Genomic DNA, 26,780 nt, shown 5'->3' with positions numbered 1-26,780 from the left:
ATTTTGGCTGAGAAGGAGATACCACCCATGCATGTATACACTGGAGTAACCGTGCCTCAAAGTGTTAGTTTGCTATTGTGTGGACATGGACACAAAGACAAGAATACATTATAGAGTGTCTATACTTTGAGGCAGCAGGAAGGTCACGTACTTGATTAGAACCAGTGTTGTCATCCTTTGGATTATAAGAGATTACCAGAGAACTTATGAGGTCATCTTTCAGAGATGAGGGGATGAGCAGTGGATGACCTCAAGAATGAGGATGTAGGAGGTCAAGTTTGTGGAGTTAGGGAAATCTGAAGAACCTTTTGTATGAGATGAGGGATAGAAGAAAAATTGAACTGAGAAAAGGTTTTTGGAAGGAAAAAAGAATCCCCTTCGAATGTATTCAATATCTTCAGGGTTATTGAAACCAGACTGGACTTCTGATGTCTTTCAGGGTCATTCATCACTGCTGATGGGCCAAACCACAAACGACAAACTTTTTAAAATGGAATGAAAAAAGCTGTGTGTTTGAAAATAACACTAATGGAAACTTCTTCTTGAGAGCTTAAGATGCTATGTATTCTGTAAAAGCTTAGAGTTAAGTGGTTTTGGCTGTAGAATCTCCATGGAGAATTAGTGACATTCTAGAGCCAAAGTCTCTTCAAATTACATCTGTGGAACTCCACCTCAAATCTCTGTCAACACATCTCCTTCTCCCACCCTCTTCTTAGTTTTGTGAAGAACGTGACGTCATTCCTTTTAGACCTCTGGGGCAATAGTACTATAGAATTAAAGACTCTAGAAGACAGAGGATTTATGTAAAGGCATAGACCTGTCTTGTGAGGAAGATACACTTAGCTTGAAGGATACCGACTTTCCACATCTCATGCAACATACTTCCAGGGTCATCTGTGAGATTGTGAAAAGAAAAACAGAACTAAAATTTCAGGAACACTCTTGCTATTTTTTTTAAGTTAAAATGCATTTAGTATTTTCTATGCAACAGAACCACTGCCAGTTCTTCTCAGTACCTTTTTAATCTGTGTATTTATTTGCACGTAGCCTAGCAATGTACTATTTGATAATTTGATGTTCTGTTGATATAACAATTGATGGAATTTGGAAGAGCAATATCTTGTTTGGATTAAATTACCAATTATTTGAGGACATTTCTAATTCCCATAGTAGAATTTAGTGGATTTTTCAAAAAACTAAACCTGCAATTCCAGGCCAAAAGAAAAAAAAGTTTCACAGTTCTAGAATACTTTGCTTTTATAGGTAATTTAACAGTTTTAAAGTATATTATTACTTAGCCTTCATAAAATCTAAGGTATTTAAGTAAGACAGATAATTATTCTTGTTGAAACACTTGTTCACTAGATTCCTTGCACAAATTTTGAGATTATGAATTTTTCTATATTAGAGGTTTACAGAGCTGAATTTTCTACCTTCTCTTTAGTCATCTGTCTCTACTGCATAACACTGAAGTCAAATTTAGAGAATAAGAAATTTCTATTTCTATGACCTAACTTTTTTTTTAAAGATTTTGTTTATTTATTTGAGAGAGAGAGAATGAGAGACAGAGGGCATGAGAGGGAAGAGGGTCAGAGGGAGAAGCAGATTCCCCGCCGAGCAGGGAGCCCGATGTGGGACTCGATCCCGGGACTCCAGGATCATGACCTGAGCCGAAGGCAGTCGCCTAACCAACTGAGCCACCCAGGCGCCCTCTCTGACCTAACTTAAGTTCCTTTTAAGTATGGGAAAACTGTCAAACTTCAGCTAGCATCCTCTTTATAATGGATGCTTTAGTCCATTGGCCAGGAACAATGCTATAACATTTGAGAAAGACTAGATCATTCTATTATACTGACATCAGCAATATATGTTTATATACTTATGAAACAATATATATACGTATTTGGACAAAAAAAATCTGAGATCCTTATGTTTTTTCTCACTCCACAGTGGATCCTTGGGTGGTGTATAGCCCAATCTGAGTTCTGTGAGTGTATGAGATTCAAAATCCTCACGATTCAAAGGGTGATCAAGAATGTATTCTTGGAGCATTTACAAGCTCAATGGCTTCCCAAGTAGATTCTAGTTTAATCTGACTTAGTCTGCTTTGTTTTTTTACTGCCTGGGTATACTTACCGGGAGAGCTAGAGGAGGAATATCCAAAACCTAGTTTGGGGCTCTGCACTTTCAGTTCCATCTGTTGCAAGTACCACATCTTTGTATTTTCATTTTTCTTAAAAGGCTTGTGAATTAGGTTTAAAATGATAGCTTAAGGCTTTTTGTTATTATTTGCTATTTTTTTTGTAGAAGCCATCGAAAGAGTTAAAATATCACATTCGCTTTGCTTCTTTCTTTTTCTTGGAATTTCAAGTGGAGAAGTAACAATATGAGTTAATGTTCAGTAAAACGTCTTTTTTTTTTCATAAAGCTTCAACTTGTGTTTTTTTCCATTTGGAACGCAGCAGCCGAAAACTATAAACAGGAAGCAGCCTGGAAGATATCACCTGGACAGCTATGAGCAATCCACCCAGCGTCTACGTCCTGTAGAGACAGAGGATATTGCAATAAAGGTTGTTTTATTTCCCGGATTCTTGCATGGCTAGAAACATTTATGTTACTCTTTTATGGTGACGTTCTGTAAAAGTGTCCTAAATCAGGTCTTTTAAGTCTCTTTACAGTGATCACCAATCCTCATAACATTTTCCAAAAGTGTTCTGATGAATTTCACTGCCAGCTCTGCTTTGCCTCCTGACCACATTTCTTGCTCCAGCAGTTCTGTTTTAGTAACGGGAACATGAACTTTTCTTCGGAATCTGCGTTAGAAGCTAGTCTCCAACGTACTTCCTTTCATACTCTTACATTCCTCTACCTAGGAAATTGATTTATAGAGAACACCAATATTATAAATCCAGGTTTTAAGGAAATAAATTAGATAGTAGTTGTCTTCAACCAGGAGAGGCTTTAGGCCAGGGGTGCATGCATTCCCTCCCCCTCCCACCGTGGGCCCCCCACCACCGCCCTGCGGCGCCCCCACCCGCCTGGTTCCCAGTAGTGCCTTTGATCCAATTTCATTTCAAACAGCCTTTTGTACTCTCCCGGCAAGTGTGCTTAGGTAGAACAGGCCACCAGGGGATAACCAGATGAGGATTGATAGTGGGTCCAAAGGGGGTCAGTGGTGTGCAGGAACAGATGCCTGAGCAGTCAAGGGCTTTCAGACATTGGTGCAGCCAGAGTCCTGGAAATTAGCCCTTTTAGAAAACTGTGTCCACTGCTGGGCTAACCAACTCCCTGTGCTGCCCAGGCCAGTCAGAGAGTGAGGGAGCCTCCATGCGGAGTATCATAGAGCTGAGGGCTACATTTAGATCTTCTCTCTCTCTGTATTGCCTGACACAATACTTGTTCCACAGTGGGCACTTAGCAGTTGGAGCAAATGTGTGGTTGGATGGAATAAGCGAATGTTCAAACTCTGCCATCGATTTGATGTGTGACTTTTGGGCACATTACTTTGCCTCTCTGAGCTATGGTTTGCCCATCTTGTGGTGGGGATGCCATTTTAGCATCCTTGTTTTGAAGACAAAATATGTCACGTGAATTTTAAAAAGCTTTAGTGATTTAAAAAAATTTTTTTGTAAAGATTTTATTTATTTATTTGACAGAGAGAGAAAGAGAGCATAGCAGGGGGGGCCGCAAGCAGGGGGAGAGGGAGAAGCAGGAGCAAGGAGCCTGATGTAGGACTCGATCTTATCCTTTAACCCTGGGATCATGACCTGAGTAGACGCTTAACCGACTGAGCCACCCAGGCGCCCCAGGAGTTTTAGTGATTCTTAACCTTGGCTGTACATTAGAACCTCCCAGAAAGCTGTGTGTGTGTGTGTGTGTGTGTGTGTGTGTGTGTGTGTGTGTTTATGAATATGACTCAGGAATCATTGAAAACAATAGTTCTAGTAGTTCCCTAACAATTATAATGTGTGGATAGTGTATGAAGTACTAGGCTATGACAAAGTCTGGAATGAGAGAGTAGGAAGGGCCTTCTGTGCTTCTTACTTCCAATTATGCCCACATAACAAGTAATATATACATGACTACAGAAACAGGATCAGTTTTTTTTAATTGACATTTTCTAGTCAATATAGTGAGAGTCTAAAAATACATCTTTTCCATGTGACTTACTAAATTTGTTTTTATTTTGAATGTAAAAAAAGAGGCTATCATTTGTTTTTCTAAAGTTGACCTTTTATGCACCAAAAAAAAACTCCACAAAAAAAGCAAAAAACAAAAAATTCAAAAAACTGCTTAGCAATGGGCACTGAAGTTTCAGGCCCACCATCAAGCCTTTAAGTTTTTATTCATGGTGGAAATTCTCAAGTTGGTAATAACTCATTTGTCTTTTTGAAATCTTTTTTTTTATTGTGAAATAGAACATGCCTCCAGAAAAGTACATAAAATATACATGTACCATTAAATGAAAAAGTGAACCCCTATGCAACCAGCAAGTAAAGAACATCACCGGTTCCCTCCGAAGGTCCTCCCAATGCACACATTTGCTGTTCCCTCTCATATCTCTCCAAGAAACAATGCTACCCTTTTATCGTCATCATTTCCTTGATTACCCCTGCTATGCATGCCTCCCTAAAAACATATTTTAGTTGTTTTAAATTTAAATGTGTGCTTGTGTGTGTGTGTGTGTGTGTGTGTGTATGTGTGTTGTTTCTTTTGCTCATTATGTATGTCTAGTTAATCCAGATCGTCATGTGAAGACGTACTTCATTCATTCTCATTACTGTGTAACATTTCAATGTATGAATGTGCTGAAATTTATTTGTCTGTTCTACTTTTGATGGGCTTTTGGTTGTTTTTCCATTTGGGGCAATTGTGAACAATTGCCAAGTCACGGGGTCTGTGCATCCTCAACTTTCCCAGATAATGGAAAATTGTTTCCCCAAGTGGTTGTGCCAATTTACATTTTCACCATTGGTGGCTGAGAGTTCTGGTTGCCCCACATCTTCACCAGTGCTTCCAATATTTTGCCGAAGTGTGTAGTGTGAGGAGGTGCCATTGCATCTTGTACTTTTTATTTACCTTTATTTACTTTTCTGATTTCTACTGAGGTTGAGCATCTTTTCACGTATACATTGGCCAGGTGGATTTTGATTTCCTCTTTTGTGACTTGCCAGCTTATTTGTTCCCTCCACCTTTAAAAAATTCTGGGTACTACTTCTTTATACTTTATACTTTAGCTCTTTTGGCAGTTACATGTTACAGAACTCTTCTTCCATTTGGAGCTTGTCTTTATCATATCAGAAGTTGTTAATTTTAGTGTAGTCTGGTTTATATAACTTTTCCTTATGGCTGATGCTTTGGGTTTTTTCGTCTCATTTAAGAAAACTTTCCCTGCCAAAGGTCATGAAGATGATTTATATTAGCTTCTAAAATCTTTGAAGCTACACCTTTCACTTTTAGTTCTTGAATCAACCTCAGATCCATTTTTGTGTTTGGTATGAAGTAGGGATGTGATCTAGAAGGGAAATCAGTAACAAATAATTTTGGTTGAAATTTAGCAGTAGTAAATTTAGTGGCAGTAATTTTACTACATTCAGTAGTGAGTCAGTAAGCTCTGATTTAATTTTGTATATGACATCCGGTTGTCCCAGTTCCTCATATCAGTCACTGTCGCCACTGACATTCAGTGTAGTCTCATACACACTTCAGGGATCTTTATATGTCTGGACTGATTGCTGGCCTCTATTATTTTTTTTCATTGGTTTCTCTCACCCGGATTCCACTGCTATGATCATTATAACTTTCTAATAAACATTGACATATTTTAGGACAAGTTCTTATATGTTATTGTTTTTCTTCTGAAATATCTTAGCTATTCTTGTCCCTTTTGTGGGAAAGAGGCTTAGTGTGTTTCAGGGCTTACAGCTCTGAATTAGCCCTTTTCTTTATACTTGGACTTGGTATTTCCTTACTCCGTGTTTTAATGAACTTCTTTACAAACTACAGTTTATTCAGCATTTTTCCTTATTTTTGCTTATTTTCAGCAGGAGGAAATGGACGATGATCTGTGTAATGTCCTGCCTTTAAATTTTTAAAAAATTATTTTATTGAAGTAAAATTCACATAGCATAAAATTAACTGTTTTAAAGCGAACAATTCAGTGACATTTAGTACATTCACGATATTGTGCAACCACGACCTCTCTCCCATTGCAAAATATTTTCATCACCCCAAATGGAAATCCCATACCCATTAAGCAGTCACTCCCCATTTACCCCTCTTTCTTGCCTCTGACAACCACCAATCTGCTTTCTGTCTTTACGGATTTATCTGTTCTGGATATTTTATATAAATGGGTCATGCAATAGGTAACTTGCATCTGTCTAGTTCCTTCCTTTGCCTTTTTTCTTAAAGATTTTATTTATTTATTTATTTATTTATTTAATTTATTTATTTGCTCCCTGTGGAGCAGGGAGCCCGATGCAGGGCTCGATCCCAATCAGAGCTGAAGGTGGACGCTTAACTGAGCCACGTAGGCACTCCCTTCCTTTAGTTTTAATACATTCTTTCCCCTTATCCCTGATCCCCACTCCTATTCTGTACCACTCCCCTGCCTTTATGGTACAAGCTCTAATGTGCTCAATATATGTGCCTAAAGATACTCATATCTTTGTAAAATCTGTAAAAAGCATCTATGTGCTTTCAGTCTCCTGAAATGTTTTCATGATGGTTTGCTCCTTCTTACAACACTACTCTGTTCTGTAGGATACATCACTGTATTTTCCTTATCCGCTAATAATGGACACTGGCTTTGCCTCCATATTCCTTCTATCACAAACCATGCTATGATGATCATTTTTGTACTTACCCTTTTATGGACCTTTGCAAAGATGTATATGTTGCCTGATTTTCCAAGGTCAAACAACTATTTAGGGAAACCTAGGATTTTAACCCTGGTGGAGACATGAGACTATTTTGTAAAAGGCAGGAGGGAGTGGAAGTGCAGATTGCCGCAGGAGAGATTAACTTGGACCCTCTTCCATCATCCTTCTTGAACGGAAGTTGTCCCCTCTTTTACTTCTGTGTAGCAACACTGCATTCTTCTAGCTCCTTCCCTGCTGCTTTCAGACCATATCTTTTCATCTCTCACATCTTTGTGAAGTTTTGGCATTTTCTACCTTTGTGGGCCTGTCTCCCTGTCCATCTCCCTAGCTTACTTGGTGCCATGCATGGATGTGATTTAAACTTCCAAGTGCCCAGCTCTTTAGTATCCCAGCCCAGAAATCTCTTACTCTGCTCTCATTCCATTTCTACTACCTTGCCCGTGGTCACACCTGGCCACCACTGGGAACTGCTCTCCTCCAAAATCTTAAACTCTATTGTGTCAGGGAGTCACTGACCCCAGAACCCTACTTCCAGCTTTCTCAGGCCTCACCTTTGCCGACATTGCTTTTTAACCTTATCGAGACCTTCAGCAACTTGAGCCACTTCTTTTTCCCTCAGTCCTTTAGCACTTTCCGTAACCAATCCAACTTCGTGCTTTCGACACTCCTAGAAAGAGGCTACCGAGCACTATAGAGGAAATGACACAATGGACTGGTTGGCAGAGCCACACATTTAGGATCTCCCCGCTCTGATGCCCCTCAGTAGTTCCTGGTGATCCTTTATGTGCCTCCCGTCAGCATTAGTTTCCTCAGCCTCCCGTGGCTCTTCCACTTTCAGCACTGTCTTCTCACCTCCTTCCATGTCCCGTTTGACCTTTTCTCTCTGCAGATAAGCTTCGCTCCCAGTTCGTTGAAAACACAAGATTATCGGGGAGGGCCTTTCTCAGTTCCATGCTGGCCCACTTCCAAACCTAGTTATATTTGCAGCTCCTTGAGCCTCAGAGAAACAGGGATCTTCAAGCTGTTTAAATTTTTGGAGCATCATTTATCAGTTAGCCACAGTATCTTAAACCTCTGACCCAGCCAGCTCTAGTCATTATTTCCCACAACATGTTTCATAGTTTTCTGATCCTGCGCCTATTTGTATTGTAGGTCTTTACCCCCAAATTCCTTCATTGTAATTCAATATATTTTCCACAACTAGCTAAAAGACTTCTTCCAAAAAAAATTTTAAACCCCATCTCAGACATAAATGGTTTTCTTTCTCAACTGTGAATGGTTTTCTTTTTGTTACCCTTATTTGCCTGTCCCCTCTATTTGTTACTTAGCCCATACTGTCTTGTACTGTACTTGCTCCTGTCCATGGTCTATTTACTCAACTGGCTACAAGCTCCAAGCAAGTAGAGAGGAGGTATTATATCTTTTCTGTAGCCCACATCAATACAAACAAAGCACCTCACAAAGAGTGGGTGCTCAGCAAATATATGTAAAACAATCAGTAATGCAGCCCTTCCATGCCACCCTCCTCCCAGGGCTAATTTCATGTAGATCTATGTGATGGATATTACTAAATGAGCTGCATTTTACAAGTTAGAGAAAACCTACGTAGAAAATTGCAACCTTGTCTTTTCAGGCAACTTCCGTCCTTTGCTTCTGTTGTACCTCTTTTGTTTCCCATCTTTGTAAATATTAAAACTATAAAGTCCACCTCATGCCTGTTAAATAGATTGCTTTGGATGACTGTAGGTCTTGTGATCTTTGCCGGTTGTTGGGATTTATCCCACCAGTATATGTTACCTCATTGCTGTGTTTTATTCCACTCTTCCTTTTACTGTTTGTTTTAACTTCATTGAATAGAGATTAATCCGCACAGTTCAGGAAACTCCTTTATTACAAAACCTTCTTCCTGGTAACAGAATCATTTTGTTGGAATAATTTGTCATTATTTCCACTCTATACCTTGCATCACCAGGATGCTGGGAATTGCCTAGCACTGAAAAAGTAATCAATGTTGGGGTTACATTAAAAAATATTTGGGATGATTGCTTTTTAAGAATGCTCACATGTAAATGATCTAGTAATCCTGAATTTTCAGAGAAAATTGTAATTTTTAGCCTTTTCATAATATCACTAATTCAAAGACCCTCCTTTCACTTCCATTCTTTTTTGTTCTTCATTTATACCTCTCAATAGCTACAACTTTAAATTAGAATTTCACCACTGTGTGTTCTACCTTATACTGAAAGTCTTTCAGTGCTCTAAATAGAAAATGTACTTTAATCAGAATTATTCTATAACACCAAATATATATATATAATTTTATAATTTAATTTATATGTTCTTCTTTTCTAGGTCACAAATGGTTACTTTTCATGGGGCAGTGGTTTAGCTACATTATCCAATATAGATATTCGAATTCCAACAGGTAAGTCATTTGTTACTCATTTTTTAATTGTTAATTATCACAACCCTGGATTTCCAAGACAATTGATCTTAACCAAAAAAAAAATAGACTTTTTAAACATTATAAACATTATTTATAGTTGTTTATTTGCACCATGTAGCTCATGAGCCACTGTATCATTGTTGGACATGACTGGAAATGCTAAGACTTGCTTTTCACTACAGAGTGTATAGACATTTGGACAAGTTATTTACTGTCCAAATAAGCTGTTATCAGCTCATTTGCTGATTTGTCCATTTAAATAATGGGGTAGTTGATTTTTTGTTTTGTTTGAGAAAGGATTTAAAGAAAGACTATTTAAGAGAATTATTTTCTATCCCTGAAGACAACTAAAGTTTTCAAGATATTTAAGGTTCAAATGCCCACTAATTTTTATTTAAAATGTCTAGGTAATTGAATAAAAATACATTTTTGACCTGGCCTGATGGCAAATAGGTTGAGATTTTTCTATTTTACATGCATATCAAAGTATCAAATTGGAGAAGATGTCTTAATGCCAACCTAAATCCCTTTCATCCCAATTATCAATTTGAGTCAAAACTGCCCTCTCCTGAGTGAATTGAATAATAAAATTAAAACTAATTGAGATTATTTAGGCAATTATTTCATTGCTCTCTTCATTAATGTCAGCTATTCTCATAGTTGGAAACAGTAAAGCAAGACCTATATCTTTTAATTTTTCTCTCCTTTTTAAAAAAAACTTGTGTATCAGAGAAAGGAGTTATATATTCCAAATATATACCTTATTGCTGGAGACCAAATGTGAGCCATTGATTTTGAAACATCAACCTTTCTAAATGTATTTTGGTTTTATTTTACAAAGAGGATTCTATGTCCTCCTGTTCTTATCCTTTGATTTCTCTAGGTCAGTTGACCATGATTGTGGGCCAAGTGGGATGTGGGAAGTCTTCTCTTCTCCTTGCTATTCTTGGTGAGATGCAGACACTGGAAGGCAAAGTTCACTGGAGCAAGTATGTCTATTTTTAATTGGTTTCTATTGCTCTGTCATACATCTGATGATCTTCCCAGGGAAGAAATTAGAGCAATAGATTCCTAGGTTAGGAATCTGAGGATCCCCTCAGAAATAGGTACAGCTTTTTAGTAGAAACCTTAATGTCATAAATTAAAAATTACAAAACAGTTTATTACAGAGGTTTAAAATAGCATAAACTAGTATGATTGGGATTGTAAAGTTATAAGTTAAATGGGTTAAATGGGTAACATTCAAAGAAATAATTTGAAAATTCATCCTGTGTTAGAAGAAGTTATAGAAAACTGACATTATTCAGAAAGCTTAAATGCAAACAGAACTGTAATGGTTTGGTGTTCAGTGAAGAAATACCAAACAATATTTTCCAAAATCTTCATAAGGGGCTGAGAAATCAACCATTTCTTTTCACACCCAATTTAAAGTAGACCCTAAAAATATCTAGTAAGAGACATATGGGTAGGTCAGAGTGATATGGTGTGTCACTGTAAAGGCATGAAAAAGGAGATATCTAGCATGGGGTTTCTTCTGAATATTTGAACGGTTGACTTGGGGTCTTCAAAGCACATTGCAGTAATAAAGTGACTCGGAACCATAATATTATATCATTGTGTAATAAAGAATTAATCCTATTTATTTAGTTCAACCTACCTAGTAGATTCCCCATAAGCAGTTTATGAAGAAATTGGCTACAGCTTATCTAAGAAATTGGATTGTAGACCAGTGGTTCTCAACCAGATGTGATTTTGCTCCTGGGGGAGATATTTTCGGTTGTCACGCTGGGGAAATAGGCTGCTTCTGATCTTGTTGGTAGAGGCTAGGGTTGCTGCTAAACATTCTACAGTGCACAGGACTCCCCTCCCCCTCCCCCAGCCACACACAACAAGGAATCATCTGGCCCCAAATTTCAGTTGTGTCGAGGTTGGGAAACTTTCCTCTAGATCTGTAGATGTTTACTAATATTTTGCACCCAACCATTGTGAACTCTATTGCTGCTGACTCCACTGCTGTTTACACACATATCTGTGTGTAAGTCTTTACTCAAGAGTGAGTAAAGACTATTTAAAAGCATTTTTAGAATTGATTCTATGTTAAACTCCAGTGAAGAGAAGAAAATGTGTGGATGTGAAATTTGAATTGGAAACATCCTATATTTGGTATCATGGACAAAAGAAGGAGACTGAGAAATGTTGAGTGTATATTTTATTCCTGGTGGGCCAACCTAAAAGACAGTAGACATGAAACTATTTAGTGAATATCTAGAGGAGAGCTTGGTAAATAATTGCTACCTGCAGTTTGCTTCATGACAAGTTCCTGGTGATCATTAAGGTCAGGCACCAGGCGGTCTGCCCTGTCACTATCTCCCTCCATCTTGTAGGTTTTGAGAAGTAGGTTTTACTTGATTAAATTGTATTGTGTGACATGTACAACCATAATCAAGTTATTTGGGTTTTATTTTTACCTTTGTTTCACTGTCATTAAAACAGAAAGAAAGAATGGGAAACCGTGACAGAAGAAGCTTGAGATTTTATTTTCAGACCTCTAGAATGTTCTTCTAATCTAGTCTTCTCTAGTGTTATTTAAGATTCCACTTAGGCCAGATCAACTTCCAATATTATCATTAATATCTTTATCTTTTGTTAATGGATAAATAAATGATATGTTACTTAGGAAAGTATTTTACATAATCTAGGGGCACCTGGGTGGCTCAGTCGGTTGGGCATCCAACTCTTGATTCCGGCTCAGATCATGATCTTGGGGTCCTGGGATAAGCTCTGCATCAGGCTCCATGCTCAGTGGGGAGTTTCCTTGCCCCTCTCCCCCTCCCCACTTGCTCTCTCTCTCTCAAATAAATAAATAAAATATTTTTTAAAAATAAGTAAAATAACATAGTATAATAAAGCTTGAAAAATAAAGATAAAGATATCAAAAAAATAAGATTTAAGTAATCTGAGATGTGAATGGGTAGAAATGCATGTGCTAGAGTCCTGCGTATTTATAAAACATGGAGCACAGATTCCACTCTGAGCTTCATGAAAGCTAGGCAAAAAGGAAACTAGAGATAAAAACATACAGTTACTCAACTGAGGTTAAGAAATCTTTCTTATGAAAAAAAAAAGAAATCTTTCTTATGGATCCTAATAATAAAAGCTAATAAAAAAGATTATATCTTAGAGATGGAGCCAATAGGATGAAGGTGTAAGAAGGGATTTAAGATAATTCTAAGTATGTATAAGATCCTCATAATTTAAAAATCATCTTTTTATGAACATTTGCTTTCACAGACAATAATCCCATCTCTTAATGGCAGAAGGACTGAGATTTTCTTCAAATACTGTTTGTACTGGCTTAGAGACACAACTCTTAAAAACTAAGTCTCTAAGAGATTCAATAAACTAACACAAATTCTATTTTCCTTTAACTACAAGAATTACTTAATTTTCTTCCATGGTATCCTTAATCTCTGATAAAACGTTTTTTTGGATCAGGAATATTCAGAAGATACTGACCGTCTTTTAAAGAGTTATTTGTAATTACTCTTCATTCCATAAGATGTTGTTGTGCCTAGTCCAATAAGGAAAGGCATAGAAATGTTATTAGAGTGAAGTTAACTTAGAAATGATCGGTATTGTGGTTTGTCTCCCTCTCTGGTTTCGTCTTGTTTCATTTTTCCCTCCCAAACCATAAGAGACTTTTAATGTCAGGAAACAAACTGAGGATTGCTGGAGTGTAGGGGGGTGGGAGGGATGGGGTGGCTGGGTGATGGACATTGGGGAGGATATGTACTATGGTGAGCACTGTGAATTGTGTAAGACTGATGAATCACAGACCTGGACCCCTGAAACAAATAATACATTATATTTTAATAAAAAAATTAAAAAGGAAATGATAGGTTGATGACGTGCAAATGCTAAGAAGTACTATATGTTTGATATTGTTGAAAGCTCAAAAAAAAAAACTCCAATAAACTAAATGTTAGCATAAGGCATCAAGTGCCTTGCTGTCATTATTTCACCATTGCATGTATCTCTGGTTGCATGAATTTTATTTTTACATGTGTTCTCATAGACTGGCATGAGCAAAGTCCAATAAAGTACTTTGCCCTATTGTGGTGATAAATATTTACTTTAGGTGGGAGAGAAGGTACTGCTGCTCATCTAGGACACACCTACATGGATAGGACCAGGTACACAAAGACCTCTATAGATGTTTCTTTGGAAATTGCTACCTTTGACCTAGCCTGCCATGTTGTAGCCCCAGAAGAGAAAGGTGAGAGAGACAAGGAAGGGACTAAAATTTTTTCCAAAATTGTCACAATGTCAGGGTTTTTACTCCTGCATCTTGGTGTGCTCAATATTTGTTGAAAAGCAAATGTTCTGGGGTGCCTGGGTGGCACAGTCGGTTGAGCGTCTGACTCTTGGTTTTGGCTCAGGTCATGGTCTCAGGGTTGCGGGTTTGAACCTTGAGAAGGGCTTGGCATTCAGTGTGGATCTGTCTCCCCTCTTCTCTAAAAATAAATAAATTGAAAGAAAGAAAGAAAGAATAGAAAAGAAAAAAAAGAAAGAAAGAAAAGCAAATGTTCTGCCTGAATGAATTTGTTCTTCCCTAGTTGTCTTAATAAATAGTAATTCCTACTGACATCTTAGGAGCTAGAACTAAACTGCTCTACCTAATGGGCGGTTCCAGTGAGGGAGTCTGGAGTGTGTAATAAGTGTGGTAATCATGTGAGACACAGATATCATTTGTTTTTGGTTTCCCTTTCTTTTCCTTTCCCTCTTGCCCAAGCTATTAACAGTCCTCCTGTCAGGCCCCATATGTGCTGATGTTCTATCTTCTAGTGTCTTGATATAATCAGCTTTATAACAGTGGTTCAATTATTCTAAGACAGGTGAATTGAGAAGTTACTCCTTTTCATGTGACTTTGCCTGGTATGAAGGAATAATAACACATTCAGTCAGCATTCCTGGATTATATATAATACAGCATGTTTGTGTCCACATCTAGCTCTTGTTCTAAAATTTAGCTTGCAAAAGTCACTCTTTCCCATTCCATAAGTATCATCCATGATACTTGAAAGTTGCTAGCTCTCAAGTTTAATTTTTACTCTTGAAAGAAAATACATACAAATCCTGCATGCAGAAGGGAAATCTTATGCCATTTTCCAGAAAAGGATTTTCCATATGACCTCTTTGTTTTCTTTTGTGGCTTTCAGTGCTGTTCACTGCCACAGTGAGTGGTAGAGGATGGGTCTGGATGTGGTCCTGGTGATTTTCATGTAATCAAATAAGATCTGATGTTGGAAGTCAGAGATAATTCTATTGATTTTGGAAGAGAAAAATAGTCCTCCACCATTGAATTTGATTAAACATATTACCACTGTGTAGAAGGTTGTAGAGGTGGTGTTTAGAAGTTAAGGACTATGAAGGACTATGGAAAATGAAAGAGCAAGATTTTTTTTTTAATTTGTTCATGGAAGATGTCTACCTACAAAAGGAACCATATCTATTTTTTTTTAAAGATTTTATTTATTTATTTGAGAGAAAGAATGAGAGAGAGAGAGCACATGAGAGGGGAGAGGGTCAGAGGGAGAAGCAGACTCCCTGCCAAGCAGGGAGCCCGATGCGGGACTCGATCCTGGGACTCCAGGATCATGACCTGAGCCGAAGGCAGTGGCTTAACCAACTGAGCCACCCAGGCGCCCGGAACCATATCTATTTTATCTTTCTTACTCTAATACTAGTATATCTTTGACATGCAGATCACTGTGTTAGTTGCTAGGGGAAAATAACTGAGCAAAACAAGTCAGGCCCTGTTCTCCTGAAGCTTACTGCTTAGCAGGGAAGGCCACAGGAAGTAAGAAAATAATTCTATAAGTAATTATTTGGTTAAATTTTTATAAATGCCAGGAAGAAGAAGTACAGGATTTTATAAGAACAAATAATAAGTAACTTAACTGACTTGAGTCTGTGGGGTCAACAAGGCTTTTTTAGGGGAATGCATAAATGAGTGATAATAATTGAACTTATGTTTTAAGGATAAACCAAAATTAATGAGTCAAAAAAGTAAGGAGCTACAATGTAGTGGAGATAGAAAGTGGGGAAGAATATTCTAATTCTTCTTCAGTCTTTCTGTTGTCTGCTGTAGTACCCTCTTCCTTTACATGGCCCTTAATTTATAGCTTTGATTTCAGTTCTTCCCTAAGTATTAACAGCATACCAATGTACATTTCTGGCCAAGATCTTTCTTCTGAAGACCTAATGACTCCTCCAAAAAGTCTTACATAAGCTACCATATTGGAACATATCCAAACTGAGTTCATATCCCTCACATCTCCAATACCTACTTCCCCTGTATCTTGGCAGGATTGTGTCCCCACCCACTGAAATCAGTTGGTGGATGCCCAAGTCAGAGCTCAAAGGTTCAACCTAGATTCTTCTCTCTCTCTCCATTGCCCCCACATCCCAACCAATCACTTTCCTTCTGTGTGTCCTTAACATTCCTATGCCTATTTTAATTTGCCTAGTTCAGGAGAATTGCATTTGTGAACTATTCACTGTAATAACTCCCTCACCTTTCTTCATACTTCATACTACATACTTCATACATCTCCTAACGGAGATGTACCTTTCTGACATGAAAATCTAATTACCTCTTGCTTATAATTTTTTTTTTATTGACTGGCCAAAGCATACAAGAAATATTCTAAAAATCTTTGCATACTATACCAGACCTTTCATGATCTGGTCCCTGTCTAACTCCTTAAGCTCTTATCCTGCCATCCCTGTACCCTTACTGTTGTGCTCCAGTAACTCTGAATTGCAGGCATTTCCCAGAGGCACACATTTCCTCTGTAATGCCCTTCCTTAGATTGTTAGCCTCACTTTTTTTCTAGTCAACTCACATATTATCTCTTCGACAAAGCCTTCTCTTATTCTTCCGGCTAGATTGAAATGTACCTTCTCTCCTGGTCCCTCTGTATTTTGTTTAAGTAACTAATGTGGATGGTCTCCTTAGTAGACTGAGATATCCTATATCCAAAGCCTGTTGTCTTTTTCTCTTTATCTGCTTCACATCTAGTCCAGCCCCGGGCTCTTTTCTATTTTTATTTGTGGAAAAACAGCACTCTCCCATCTCTGTCTGTATCTCTATCTCTATCCTGTCTCTGTCTATCTAATCTCAACCTACAGCCCCCTTCAGCTACTACTCTAGCCCCTTCCTTTTGTAGATTAAAAAAAAAAACAACAACCTTTACTCATTCTTTCCATTCCTCTTATACTCCTCTTGCCTTAGCCCACTGCACTCTGGTTTCTACCTCTGCCACTCCACTGAAACTATTGAGTCCATCAGTGGCATCCTAGTTTTTAAATTCATCGGGTACATTTTGATCATTATGTTACTTGATCTCCTGGCCACTTGACATTGTTGCCCATACCTTTTCCTTTAACAGGTCTTCTTGCTCAGTTTCCACTCAGGGTTGAGTTTACCTCAAAGCATTTGCCTGCTCCTCTTGGTCCTTTCTCCAGTTTCTCTTCCTTAGCCATTTATTAAATAGTGCTGTTTTCCAGGTTCTGACTTTGTCCCCTTCATTTCTGCCTCTGTATATACTCACCAGGCAATCAGATAGCTTCCTATGAATTTAGTTTCCTCTATCTGGTCCTGTACCTGTATTCTATTATGAAACAAGCTACAATTGTTGGAAGTTATTTATTGACTTTTCACTAATTAAAGTTGGAATCCAAAGCCCTTGATATCTAAAGCATATATTAGAAGGGAAACATCACTACAAAGTCTTCATTTGTTTACCAGCTCTCTCTCCTAAGCTTCAAATTCTGCTTCCTGGCCATGGTCATTCTGGAATCCCTGGGGTACCTCAAACAGAATGTGTCTGATGTTGAATTTGCTATCTTCCCCCAACATACATACTTCCTCATCTGTGTTCCCTGTCCACAACTTCTTCCCCTCCTGTAGCCCCTCCCATCTTGGTATCTTTGAAGGTGTCCACTTCTCTTCATTCATTAACCATTACTCTAATTCAAAGCACTGCCTTCATATCTTGATTACTGACCACTTCCAGTGGTCTCTCTGTCAGTCTAGTCTTGCTCCTCCAATTTGTGTGGTCCATTCTGCAATTAGAGTGATATATCTAAACTGAACCTATCTCACTCTCTCTTGTTTAAACCCTTTCAGTGTTTTTCTGTTGTTCTGAAGACAAGTTCAATAACTGTAAAATGGTTTATGAGCCCCTTTGCTATCTGGCTGTGCATGCTTTTTAAGTTCACTCGTACTTTTCTTCACTTGTCATTTACACACACATTTTAGCCATGCCGAATTTACATCAGTTCCTTGTAAGGCCAGGATCACTCAAGACCATCAGTATATGTTTTAGTGGGTCTGAAATACTCTTCACCTTTACTTCATCTAGCTCACTCTTGCTTGCCCCTCTGGCAGCAACTCTGCTGTATACCCTGGCTTGCCAAAAGTGGACTGGATGTTCTTCTCCTAGGGAGATGATCAATATATACTTTAAAATTGATATTGAATAAATATAGTTGGAATTTAATGAATAGTAATTGAAAAAAACTGATGCCTTACAAATTCATATGTCCAATTTGGGCTGACATTTTCAAACATCTGGTGAGCATTTCATGCTGGCTGAATGGCCAGTAGGCAAATTAATCCATTAATTTTTGCCATACACCTGCTTTTCTTCATCTGTTTTCCATCTTCCTCAAATTAACTAAAACCATTGAGGTCATTCACTGGCTTTTTGCCATTAAAAAATCAAATTTCTTTATATCTAAAGCACATTATATGGAACTATCACTTAGGGGAAATTGTATATTTCATTTTGTGTGTGTGAGCAACTTAAGTTAGGGAATAATCATTTTTGAGAGGGAATTTTTAGTCTGAGATAGTTTTTCCTGCTTCCATTAACCATACCAAGATGTTATTAGCAATGTGCATGTGTGAAAATCTTGTCATTAGTAGCTCAAAGCTAGACATCACCAGGCAACGTACTTAGGTATATTTTCTCCACAAAAGCCTATGGTGTTTTCCAAAGCCAAATTAGATCTATTTTGGGGGTTCCATTGGACTTTAATTTTGTGTGTAGTTTTTGAATTCAGGTCTTTTAGAGGGATGGAATTCAATTACATTATTAAAATTCAGAACAATAAAATGAATAGGTCTTCAGGTGTCTTTTTCTCCCATAACATAGATATAACTAAATGTTTTTAGACAAACACCTTTTTGTACATAAATCATATCAAACAGTAATTAATTTTACCTAAATGTTGCAGTTTGACCTATTGTACATGTCTGTCTTTCTCACCAGTTCCTTAAGGGCCAGGCTGTGTCTAAACCTTTTAAATTTAGAGCCCCCAAAATGTTCTTCTTTTCATGCCACAGGGTAGCTAATTAAGAATTTAAACAGATTAAATTTGAGTTTTAAAAGTAGGGAGGCCTTGGAGATACCAAATCCTTATACAGACTAGGAAACTATTCTAGGAAGATTACCTAAATTTATACAGCTTATTGGAACAGAGTTGGGGTAGAACTCATGTCACTGTATGAACCCAGATTTTGTATATAATAGAACAGTACTGTCTATCTTTTGGAAGCTTACTAAGTAATTATTTCCTAGCTGATGAAGATGTAAAAGAAAATTATTATCTGTCTGGTTTGTCTTTGAAATTAATATCAAAAACCATTTGGGAAACAGCTCTTGAATATGTTCAATGTTTATTTTATTTCCAACCTGATATATGCACACATTCATTCTATATTTATATTTCATAATTAATGAACATTGTTTGCCATACTTGCAGTGTAAATGAATCTGAACCTTCTTTTGAAGCAACCAGAAGGTATTATTTCTATTTTAATCTGCGTTTAATAAGAATAACTTTCTTCCTCAGACTTTACTTAATACTCAGTCTCTTACTCCTGGTCATTTTATTCATTCTTATAGTGTACGAAGTTTTTATTAAAATATGCCTACATATTTCCAAAAGCAGTGGTTCCCAACATTTATAAGCTGCTAAAAAAATTAACTTGCCAAACAAAAGGGCCCATTGTGTCAATGGTTTTCCTCTCCATGATTTACAAAGTTCTCAACTTTGGCTGAAATTCAAACTGTTCTTTCTTAGCAAATTGGTTTTGGGACTTCATAAAATAAAAATGCAAGAATATGTATATTGTTTATGAGTTAAATAGTGATGGGATCTGTCCATAAGCTAGAGATAGGAGGACTGGGGGGAGGGGAAGAAGACATGGCAGAAGTTGGGAACCACTGTTTTACTCTACATATGGTTATCTAAGAGACTACTAGCATACTGTGTATCATCATGTCTTCTAAACTCCTAAGACATAATGTTTCAGGATGATCACTGAGAATTTCTAATTACTCTTTTCCTTAACCTTACTATCTTTTAATCTTGATTCCTTAATTAGTACTTACAGACCATGAACTAACGGTGGAAGTGTGACTTTAAAGCTGACTCCTTTCTTACCCCAATCCCATCGTATTCTTTATCTTCAACTCACATGTATTTGTTACTGCAAATTAAAGCCTGATGTATAGACATCTAGTAGAATTTGCAAGCCAAAAAAAAAAATGGGGGGAGGAGGAAGAGGTTACAATTTTTAAAAAATGAACTATTTCAATATGTTTTGAAATGTGTAGTTTTTAAATGTGTGTTATTTCAATATTAAAATGGACTCCTCGATATATTATTCTTTGTTTTGAAATAATTATATATTACCTATTACCTTAAAATAAGTTAATGTGATTAAGCCACAGACACAGTACCAATTCATGTCTTTCTCTAAGGTCTGCATATAAAATTAATAATTACGTAAAGTGCTTTTAATAAAAAGTAAAAAGCTGTGGCTATCAGAGAGAGTGTGTTGCTATTTATCTTTTAATTATTTTAAAAATTACAGTCATTTGAGAAAGTAAATTTTCAATTTATTTAAACACTTCTTTAGCAAAGCAAAATCAAATTTTGCACATTGGAAGAAATTTTGATTAAATTCAAATCCTTTTAATTTAGGTGAAATACTTAACCTTTAAATAATAAGGTTGGTGGTTATTAAAATGTTCTTTCTTGGAAGTGTCCATTTCTGAGTCTGAGATATTTTATCAACTTTTATTTTCTTTAGTTTTACTAAAATACACACAGCACAACACCCTGGTATAATTTTGGCGTTTTGTTTTTCTTTTCCATTTTCCAGTAGGAACAGGTATTCTGTGGCTTATGCAGCTCAAAAGCCTTGGCTATTAAATGCTACAGTAGAAGAAAATATTACCTTTGGAAGTCCTTTCAACAAACAGAGGTAATTTTGAACGTATAAAATTTAGTACTAAAATGAGAAACTATTTCTAATCCTTATGTTTGGTCCATGGGAACCTTTATAGCCATGACTTCCTTTTTCCCTGCTTGCCTGCCTCCCTCCTCACCACCAGGTCTTCTGAGTCAACTTTTTAAAGAGAAGTCTTACTGGAAGTCTCAGCGCATCTTGTACATTTATTGAGAACAACTTGTACACCAAAACTAAATAGCTGAAATGGAATTGGGGGGGCAGGGGGTGTTACTGAAGTTATTGGTAAGTAGAAGGAAAAAAGCAAGGAGCAGAAGGAAAGTTACTGATGGAAAGAAGAATAATGTAGGATCTGAGAGGTCTAGTTACTGAGAGCAGCCAGAATACGCCATCTCTCAACCATCTTTAAATACCACCAGAGTGCACAAAGGCATAACCCTTTCATGAAGCCATCATCTCAGGATTGGGTCTTAAAACCTTAAGTCAAACCTTGAAAGTTAAGAATTAGGTCAGGGGAGAGAGGCATGAGGAGGGGAGGGAAGAGGAAAACAGATAGTATGGGAGGAAGAACCTAAATTACATGGGATCATTTGGGGCTGGGGGAACAAACCAGTCAGGAAAGGATTTATGTGTATTGACAGTGGCAAACTAGTTTATAAATAAAAGCTGAAATGATGTAGTGGAGTGCCTTAAAAGACAACTGGATATAATTCAGTGCATTCTGGGGAGGTGTTGTAAGTTTTAGAAAGGGGAATAGCAAAGTAAATGTGATGTTTAGTCTGGAAGTGTAATGGCGGTTACATACAAGATGAATCTGAATTAGTAGCAAGGAGACATTTAGATGTTTGTTGGAATAATCGTCCAGGCATGCGGTGTTCATTGCCTACCCTTGGGGGTGACTGCAGAAATAGAAAAGAAGAGACGGTTGACAGAAAACCATTCTAGAAAAAGAATGGAAAAGTAAGAGCAAGGAAGAAGAGGGATTATTCAAGAATGACTTTTTAATATTTTAAGACTAGATGATTGAGAAAATGAAACTGGATATTTTCCCCAGCATTCCCTATCTCTATGCTTCCCTAAACTTCCCAGCCTTAGATCTAATTGAGTATCGTCAATCCTGAACACCTTCTATTTCTCTTCCCTTCTGCATGCATGACCACATGCAGACAGCCACCTGCAACCTGTGTTTCAGCTTGAGTGAGCCTCCTGTTGTCCCTGAGATGCACCATGACCTTTTCACCTTCATGCAGTTCCTAAAGCTTCCTTTCCCTCATTTTATTCTGGGCAAATTACAACTCATCCTTCCAGATACAGCTTATGTGTTGCCTCCTTTGCAAAGCCGTCACTAATTTCTCAGAGTGGTCAACCATTTCTATGTATTCTAGGAGCATTTTACACCTACCTCTGCTGTAGCGCCCAAGGAAATCCATTTTTTTATATGTTTCTTTATCAGTCTTCTGCTCCATTTAGTAGCTTTATAAGAGTGGGAACCAATATCTAATTAGCTTTGTGTCCACAAACCTACTGTAGAGGCTAATCTGTACTAAATTGTTCAACAAATGTTGTATTTTGGCTTCCAAGATATTGAGCCTGGGACTTATTTTATGGACAGTATATTAATAGTGATCTAAAAATTCAAAATAATTTCTCCCAAAGGTACAAAGCTGTTACAGATGCCTGTTCTCTTCAGCCAGATATTGACTTACTACCTTTTGGAGACCAAACTGAAATTGGAGAGAGGGTGAGCTATGTATAGTTTAAACAATAAACAAAAATCTAGAAAAGTCTTCTGGTTGTCTTTAACCTTTAATGGAGCATAATGAAATCTGAGAGTGTAGGGGCTGTATAATGTCCTAGTGACAGGTTCCAGAAACAGGAGCACAGGAGCTTTAATTCCACTCTTAAGTATTTGTTGGGTAACCACCATCTATGTAACATCATGCTAGCTACTAGAGAGTTCTTAAGGAATATAATGCAGTTCCTGCCTTTGATCAAATGTATTTTTCCTTACTTGGAGTTGAAATTGAGATTTTTCTGACTTCTTCCACTCTTGTCCACGTCTATTTATTCTTGTTAAAGTCTCCATTTTTTTTCTTTGTGTAAACATGTTTTAAAGTGATGTCATACTATTCTGGGCAGCTAAAAAATATTTATGCCTGTATATAATCTTTATAACAATTTTGGCTAAAATTTTTTGACCCTTATAGGTTTCAAGTACTGGGTAAAAATTTTATGCATTATCTATGTTTACAGCAAATTTGTTTTGTGGGTGTTATCATCTTCTGCATATTGCAGCTGAGGAAACTAACCTGAGAAAGGTTGAAGAACTTGCCCAGTTAGTGGTGTAGCTGGGATTTGTCTAACTCTGTAGTCTGTGTTCTTAATGCCTATTCTTGATCACAGCATAGTATAGTATTTAAGAGTATGGACTTGTAGTTTCCTCGTGTGTAAAGGGAATGATACCTATATATTGGAATTGCTATAAGGAATAAAAGAAATAAGGAATGTAAAGGCATCCATACAAGCCTAGCACATACCAAGTGCTCCATATAGTTTAAAAATATTTATAATGAGTACTTGATTATATAAATAATAATTAGTACTTAATATAGTACTGCTATGTAGTTCTGTTGAACAGAATTGGTAATATCAAATTTAAGAGGTATATGTTAAGTAAACTACAGACACAATTCACAAAACTAGTAAAAATTCTGGAGTTACTTGCTGTGTTTAGCACTCAACTCACCATGTGTTTGGTTATTGATGCTTTTGTACAGCAGAGCTGTCTATCAGAGTGAAAAAAGAATTTGTTACCAGTCAAAAATTATCTTAATATAAAGTATTGACCAGTACTTGATAAAGTATTAATATAATTATCAAGCATTGACCAGAAAATTGACAATTTTCATTTTACCTTAATAATGTTATCACAATTTAATTAATAAATTAACATTAAAGATTTTTTTAAAAAGAAATTTGTATTTTAAAGAGAATTTTTACTATTGGAAAGGGTGGATGTTTATGATTATTTCTTCTCTAGGGCATCAACCTGAGTGGGGGTCAGAGGCAAAGAATCTGTGTGGCACGAGCTCTCTATCAAAATACCAACATTGTCTTTCTGGTGAGAATATGACCTTTATTTCTACTTCATTTTTCCCTCTGGACAAATGAGCCTTTAGAGACAAGTCAAGTGACTGAAGGACAGATAGTTTAACTTCTGAAATCATAAAGAATATAAAGGAAACAAAATCCCATAGTCCAAACATAAGGTTGAAAGTTGGGGTATCCAGATTGGTGTCCAAGTGACATAGGTGCCCTGAATTGTTGCTTATATGAGTTTCATAACCATGAGGATCATTAATGAAAAAGTCTGTATGGTGTTGGATCAACTGGACAGGATCATGTCTTCTCATTTATATTTGCTGACAAAAAAGGACTAGAAAATGTACTCTTGGTGGAGAGAGGGATAAGTGAGCATAGTACTCCATTCCAGTGGTATGCAATTCAAGCTGTGCATGAGCTTTGACTGTGAAGCTTTCTAAAACTATAGAAATTTTGGGCGCCTGGGTGGCTCAGTCGTTAAGCGTCTGCCTTCGGCTCAGGTCATGATCCCAGGGTCCTGGGATCGAGCCCCGCATCGGGCTCCCTACTCAGCGGGAAGCCTGCTTCTCCCTCTCCCACTCCCCCTGCTTGTGTTCCTGCTCTCGCTGTCTCTCTCTGTCAAATAAATAAAATCTTAAAAAAAAAAATAAAACTATAGAAATTTTGGTACCACCCTCGACCTACCAAATCATAATTTATAGGGGTAGAGTCTAGAGTCTGAGTCTTAAAAGAGCTCTTTGGATGAATCTCATGTATAACCTGGGTAAAAAACTTGGTTCTACCTATGAATTCATAAACAGAATTTGATGGTTATGTTGATTTTGAATTTTGTTCTAGTTTGGTTCCTCCAGCAGGAGGTAGCCAAAATAACTTAACTTACAAGTACATATATATTACAGACCAGTAGACTATGTAAATGCATTATTCCCCTGCCTTCTCCTTCTGTGCAATTATTCACCATTTATAAATCTGGTTTCCAGACTTACTTTAGAGTTTTCACTCCATCTAATATCTAGAAGCTCTTCAAAAAGTAGGTTGGTTTTGGAGTTTCCCACTAAATTTGGATCTATTGCTGGGGATAGGAATAGAATTTGGACACACTGGAAATGGTTAATATCCCTAAGAATACCTGTCCCCAAAATTTTCCAGAAAAACACACCATTAAAACCATAGCAGGATCTAGCAGTAACTTAGTAATTGTAAATCCCTTTCACAGTGGATAGACCCACAACTGGCAATGACTTCTCGAATTTGGGGATCATTTAATGGCTGACCTACCTGAAGACCAAATGACTCGGGAATCTGAAAGAGACCAAGGTTCTCTGGGTGTAGTATTCTATCCCTGTTCATTCCATTACCATCAATTTAATGACCCTTACTTATTTCATTTGTAGAGTCATAGAATTCAAAGAAGTCATAGGATTAATTTATTGTAGATTCCCATCCATTCATTATAGGATTACTTTTCACATCGCCTCTAAGAGTTTTTTGATGTCTCTCTTTCAAGACAGATTGCTTAACTTCAAGGTGGCCTTTTCCTTGTTGGTCAGTGTATAAATTTCCTATTGTTGCCATAACAAATTGCCATAATTGGTGATTTAAATAATATGTACAGTGTGATGGTTCTGTAGATTCGAAGTCCAATATGGATCTCACTGAGTGAAAATCCACGTCAGCAGGGCTGCGTTCTCTTCTGGAGGCTCCAGGGGAGAGTCCATTTCCTTGCCTTTTACAACTTCTCGAGGCTTCCCACACTCCTAGGCTCATGGCCACATTCTTCATCATCAAAGCCAGCAACTTAGTATCTCTGACCTTTTTTACTAGTCACATCTTCCTCTCTACACAGCTGGGAAAGTTCTCTGCTCTTGAGGTTTCATGTAATTAGTTTGGACCTATCTGGATTATCCAGGATAATCTTCCAATCTCAAGGTTTTTAATCTTAATCATATGTGCAAAGTCCCATTTACCATGTAAGGTAACATATTTATAGGTTCTGGGAATTAGGACATGGACATCTTTGGGAGCTGTTATCCTGCCTAACACAGATAGCTCTTACTGGAAAGTTATTATATGATTAAAATTTGCTTATGTGGATTTTTCATTAACTGGTTTTCCTTCTGCTTCTGCAGCAGCATATATTTCTTTTATGCAGCCATATTCAACATTTTAATATTATTTCCACAACTTGCCTTAATTTATTTTCTTTAAACTAAGCAAGCTTAGTATTTTTAATACTTCCACAATAATATAATTTCTATAACTTTTGTTAATCCTGGATATAGTAGTGTTCATCAGAGTCCCTTTGAAAAAGTGTGTTCTAGATGCTATCTGGTCAGTTCAGATAACCTTTAAACTATTGGATCTTATGATCTAGATATTGTATGTACTTCATTGCAACCTGAAACTGAATAATATTTTAGCAGCAAAAAATATACTGTTGATGTGTTTTTATAATTACCTCAAAATGATACCTTACACTTCCATTGTTTAAAAATTCACAAAGCACTCAGTGTTAGCCCATCTGATTTTTATGAGTGTGCTGTGAGGGTAGATGGTATCCCCACGTTAGATGAAGAAACATATGCATAGAGTGCCTTACCCAAGGACTAATGACTAGTGAGTGGCAAAGTCTGGGCTAGAACAGCATGTCTGTTGAGTATTGTTTTTCTGATCAACAAAGATTCTCTGGTATTGAAAATCATATATTACTGTCAAATTACTACCTATATTGTCCTATTTTTCCCTTCCTTTTGCCTTCCGCCCCCTTACCTCCTTCTCTTCCTAGCTTCCTCCTTCCATTCCTCCATCTCTCTCTTCCCTTTTCCAACCCTTCCTCTTCCTCCCTTTCTTTCACCCTTCCTTCCCTCCTTCTTTCCATCCATTAATATTTAGTGAATGTCCTCGGTGCCATCTTCTGTGCTGGGTGGAGGAAACAAAGGAGAAAAAGACATTACTCCTATCTTTAAGGACCTTGGGCAAATAATTACTTGGATGATGTTATGTTTTCCTTTAATTAACT

General features: G+C 37.2%; 1 protein-coding gene across 5 annotated transcripts in view; it reads left to right on the top strand.

Annotated features, from left to right (window-relative positions):
• The window catches only part of ABCC9 (ATP binding cassette subfamily C member 9), a 134,745-nt gene that overhangs the window by 49,706 nt on the left and 58,259 nt on the right, over positions 1 to 26,780 (top strand). For 3 of the 5 annotated variants that reach the window (XM_088025571.1, XM_028113216.2, XM_028113215.2), the window contains exons 14-20: positions 2,463 to 2,570; positions 9,237 to 9,309; positions 10,214 to 10,319; positions 19,165 to 19,203; positions 20,573 to 20,674; positions 22,316 to 22,400; positions 23,700 to 23,780. In XM_088025571.1, the coding sequence (XP_087881697.1) occupies positions 2,463 to 2,570; positions 9,237 to 9,309; positions 10,214 to 10,319; positions 19,165 to 19,203; positions 20,573 to 20,674; positions 22,316 to 22,400; positions 23,700 to 23,780 (594 nt within the window). The remainder of the gene's footprint in view (positions 1 to 2,462; positions 2,571 to 9,236; positions 9,310 to 10,213; positions 10,320 to 19,164; positions 19,204 to 20,572; positions 20,675 to 22,315; positions 22,401 to 23,699; positions 23,781 to 26,780) is intronic. The other 2 variants (XM_088025572.1, XM_088025570.1) reach the window with 2 other exon arrangements.

This window comes from Eumetopias jubatus, unplaced genomic scaffold, assembly GCF_037043125.1.
Source record: "Eumetopias jubatus isolate StellerSeaLion01/CBP00866 unplaced genomic scaffold, mEumJub1_p1.0 scaffold_8, whole genome shotgun sequence".
Lineage (NCBI taxonomy): Eukaryota > Metazoa > Chordata > Mammalia > Carnivora > Otariidae > Eumetopias > Eumetopias jubatus.
This window is presented reverse-complemented; position numbering and strand designations above follow the sequence as displayed.